The 4882-nt window shown below is 35.9% G+C and overlaps 1 protein-coding gene across 1 annotated transcript in view; it reads left to right on the top strand.

Moving 5' to 3' along the window:
- The first annotated feature begins 230 nt into the window (after nt 1–230).
- Nucleotides 231–4882, top strand: part of rnf13 (ring finger protein 13) — a 37980-nt gene continuing 33328 nt past the window's right edge. Inside the window, exons 1-3 of the mRNA XM_015041482.1 lie at nt 231–450; nt 1989–2237; nt 2394–2474. Of these exons, the coding sequence (XP_014896968.1) occupies nt 2124–2237; nt 2394–2474 (195 nt within the window). The 5' untranslated portion in view covers nt 231–450; nt 1989–2123. The remainder of the gene's footprint in view (nt 451–1988; nt 2238–2393; nt 2475–4882) is intronic.

Here is a 4882-nt window from a genome sequence, read left to right as displayed (position 1 = left end):
GTCTGCTAATGGCTAAATATCGACCTCACACTCAGCTCATGAGACTGCAAAAGGCAGCGAGTGGTTGCTAGCATAGACATTACAATGTATTCATGTCCATCTTCATGTCTATGGTTGCTAGCCTGTCACGTAGATCTGTTTATGTCCTGAGTCTCTTCCGGGATTAGATGACTGACGGGACTTTTATCCAATCAGAGGCTGAGGGTGGATCGCCGCAGGGGGCGGAAGTTGTTGCTCTCACATGAGAAGGAAAAAGAAGCTAACGGTGAGGATTAAACTGTAACGTTCATGGTCATAGTCATCGACCCCTCGTCCAGACGGAATGTATAACATCCGCTGTCATCACTTTTGGGTTTGTTCCTTAACGCGATGCGCAGTAATGGAGGGTAATGCCGCTGACAACTGGTAGTTTCTGGGAAAAGGCAAAGAAAGATACGTGCAGAAAAAGAGGTAAACACCCAGAAGGAGGCTAGCTTCTTGTGCTAGCCGTATGCTAAATTGCTCTGTTTTGGTCGCTGTCATCAACAATTTAAGAGGGTCAACATTGATTCTTGCACAAGTACTGTCCTGAACATGTAATGCTTAGCGTTATTGTGATTGCATTAATTGCATTGCACCGATACGCGTGTAATTATTAATGTCCGATTTAGTTTAATGGTAGTTTAGACTTACTTATGACCATGTTTTGTCATTTGCAGTTTCCCCTCTTGGCTTTTAGTAATCACATCATGATCTCATCGTTTCTCATCGGAAAATGTGATCACTATCACTTGATGTTCAGTCATCATCTGACCCCTCCTCTTATGACAGATGTTGTCCTCACTTCCCTATTATAGAGCCTTTGTTATGATGGGGGGAAAAAACTCACCCGTGGTCTCACATAATTTGCCCTCCACTTTGAAAAAATGTGTTATATTATGTTAAGCAAATATGATTATACTATGTTCTTGAATCAGAACCTGATGTTGTTTTTAGTTCACAACGTACTTGGATTGTGGTGACAATATTTTGTAACAAAATTTAAGACAGTGATTTATGGCCACAGATTTTCAAACAAGTACCTATCATGGCAACATTTTCATATGAATCATATGTGGAAACATATTTTATCTGAAAGATATGAAGAAAAGAAGGTAAATATCTAAATACACAAAGACAGTTATAGCATTTTACAAGTGTATATTTAGGTTTATTTAATATCAATCAAACATAGTTTTCTCAAACTAAAACTTCAGCGATAATCTATGCTAACAGGAATATAAAAACAGATAGGTTATATTTTAGATATTAGGTATCATCAATACATTTTAATACAGCAGTCTGTAAGAACAAATAAAAAGCTGCTTTTGATGGGAACGTGCAGGAGAAACAGGGAATGCCAATCAAGGAGTTGAACCTAAAATGTCAGCAGCAGACTCGATAATCATAACATATGTACTAAACATAAGGGAAATTATTTTTCATGTGTGTCTTTGACATATGATTATAAGAAGATAGAGTTCAGGCTTGGAGTAATTAAAAAAAATCATTAGAATTGTAATAATATTTTAAATAGTTGGCATTAGGTTTTCCAATTTAAAAAAAAAGAAAAAGAAAATCCACATTCAGAAAATTAAAATTTTAACTTTTTCATATGATGTTTTCATCCAGAAAAGCTTGCTAAAGATGCTACTGCTAGCATTCTCTCTCTGCTTTTTATGTGATTCTTTTAACAGTTTGGTTTGCAACATGTTTTTCTTACATTTGTGGTTAGTTATATATAGATAAAACTCACAGAAAATATATTATTCACATTTATGGATGTAGTGCTTCCCTTGGAATGCCAACATTTTTAATACCTACTATTTCAGCTGCACTGTTAGCGCTGCTTCCAGACATCCAAGCTCCCATTAGGCAGGTCACCTGACACAGACAGACGGGAAGCTGCAGCAGCCAACACAGTCTGACTCTACTTACACAAATATCGCTGTGTTTTCTATCTTTTTTAGGTGTGACGACCGCAGTTGGCGTCAGGGAGCCCTGCTGCGGGCCAGTCTGCGTGGCCGATTGCGTATATGTGCTTCTGGTTTTGTATGTTAATGAGCGAGTGGCATAGAAGCTGGGGACTGTAAGGTGATGCCAAAATGCTGCTGTCTCTGGGAATGCTGATGCTCTCCGCCACGCAAGTTTACACCATTTTCACCGTCCAGCTTTTCGCCTTCCTCAACCTGCTGCCAGTGGAGGCCGACATCACTGCTGTAAGGAATACAAGACACAAAAAAAAAAAAAACACCATACAAATTGACATTATTTTTGATTCGATTAGAATAACTCATTTATTGTTGCGTTTTTAGGATTTTGACATTGTGCTGCAGTTGCGTTTAAATACTGAATTTATTTTTGCTTTATTTCAGTACTCATTTGATAACAAAACCGAAACCTTCGACGACATGCCTGCTCGGTTCGGCTACCGGCTCCCCAGCGATGGACTTAAAGTGAGTGTTTGAGGGTCAGCGGTTGTTCTTATCAGTTCTGAGTTTTTATACTTTTTATTTACCATGTGTAAAATTAGGAACATTAACTGAATCTGCCCAGACTTTATTCATTTAATCAATGATTTAATAGATGCAGGTAAAATAAATAAATAAGTTGATATTTTTGAACTGATCTGTATTCAGGTAATATTGTTTGTCTTTTATTCACCACATCGAAACTCAGGTTTTGGTCCAAGTCAGTTACTGTTGGGATGTTTGAGTATCAGACAGAATAGCACATTCAAAATCACAAAAGGACCAATTCACAGTTTTTTTTGTTTGTTTTTTTTTTCATCTTCCTGATCTGGAAAACAAAACAGGGTTAATAAAAAAAACCTAAAAACCCCTAAAAACAGGGTTTATAGCCACAAAAGTGTCACATAAATAACTACTGAGGTTCCTCAAAAGCCATGAATTAACTCTTTACCACATGTACAAACTAGATACATAATTCAGTGTTGTTTTGTTTCATGATTTGTGGAAGCTGTAGATAAAAATCTGACAAAGTTAAGGGTTTTACGTTTAAAAATACGGAATGTTACAAAAACAGATGGAAAAAACTAGAATGTTGTGTCTGGACATGTGGTTGCTTATTGATTTATTTATTTTTTTCCACCTTAATGCTTTTCTGAAGGTTTCAAAGTCTCCAACGTTTAAACTCAAGCAAACTCAATACAGTAACAGCGTTACTGGGTATCTTCTGAATGTAAACCTTTAAAGATTTTGTGAAATTTCCATGGTGACATTTGAGAAAGTGTAGAAGCCTTCAGATTCTCTTCAACAAAGTTTCATTAAAGAGTTAAAACTATTTAATTTCAATGTGTTGTTGCGCAGTTGTTTTTGTCGCTGGGATCTCTTTTGTATCCCATAATTAGCAGCCCTCAGAAGTTGATCCACAGAGATCCCAAACAGAGGGGGTGATTCATGTCTGCTATCTAAGCTGGCCATTGTTAGTGATTCCCACAGGCAAGAACTTGTTGATGTTGCACAAAAAGGCTTTTCATTCAAATAGACAAGTCGATGGAGAAATATGTAATGCCTTGTTTTGTGTTTGTTGGTGTTTGGACAATCACAGTTTGTAAAACTTTGTCAAATTAGTGTGTGCAATGTTTATCGTCATCATGTGTGTTGAAAACTATAATTTTAGCAGTGACACCAAGGTATGATTTTGAATTTGAAAGTCTTGCGTTGTCACATTTTTTTTTTCCCAAGTATACTGTTTTATTGGATTCATTACCTGTGAAGTGGAGAAAATATTTATGATCAGATGGATAATTGTAAATGGAGATGCACTCATAGGGATTTTGTGGCTGATATTTTGATCTGCAATTTTTATAAAGCTTTAATCTATCTATTGCAAGAATTAAAGGTATAAAATAAGGGAAGATTAAAACAAAAGTCTGTCTATACTAGAGAGCAGTCGTTTATTTTGTATTTTAACACAAAGACAAAATTATTTGCTGATGGATTTTACAAACTTTCTTTAGCATCTCATATTAAGGACTGGTGAGGTTAGCATAGCTAGCATAAAAAAGAATTTATTTTAAAGGTGCATCCCCTTTAAAATAAATATAATTACATACACTGAGATCTGTAAAGGCTATCCACATTTTCAATTTTAACATGCTTCAAACAGAGGTAAGAGCCATAAAAAAGAGAAACTTTGCTGCGCTTCACTTAGCCTTTACAGTTGCCAACTGTAAAGGCTTTCTCTCTGTGCTTTCAATTATAAATAGATTGAACATCTGAAGAATCTTAAACGAGTTAACACCGTTTTCTAAAGTGCATGACATAACCATCCTGTTGCCAGGTTTTCTTTCTCAGATCCAAAATTCTCATTTAGATTTTTTTTTTTTTTTTTTTTTACTTCAATCAGTTTGAAATTGACTCACATCAACCCAGATAAACAAAAGGGATTATCATACAGTCAATGCACTTTGTTTATGTGTGGGAGAATATTAGTATTATGTAATAACAGGATTAGTCTCTCTGTTTTCCGTTTTGTGTTTTAATTTACATCTAATCTCTGCGTTTCCTCGATCTCTTTTCTTTACCTCTGGCCTCATGTTGCTGCTCGGAGGGGCAGAAAGCTTCAGTGTCACGCACACTCGCTGCTCAGGTGTCTGAGGGCTTCCAAAATTACTCCCTTCATTTGCTGCCTATATTTGTCTCTGTCTGGTTGCGTTTGGCAGCAGGCTGTCACAGTCTGTGATTTTTACAGCTGCACGGAGTAACATTTTGTTGTCCAATGAAATCAACTTCGAGAAGGAAAGTTTTTTTTTTTTTTTTTTTTTTTTTTTTTTACCTTGGGGGAAATTTTTTTTAAATTTTAAAAACTTTTTTTTTATTTTGTTTCTCCCTTTAAAAAA

The sequence above is a fragment of the Poecilia latipinna genome, unplaced genomic scaffold (assembly GCF_001443285.1).
Source record: "Poecilia latipinna isolate Pla-1442-1.1 unplaced genomic scaffold, P_latipinna-1.0 Scaffold2, whole genome shotgun sequence".
NCBI lineage: Eukaryota > Metazoa > Chordata > Actinopteri > Cyprinodontiformes > Poeciliidae > Poecilia > Poecilia latipinna.
This window is presented reverse-complemented; position numbering and strand designations above follow the sequence as displayed.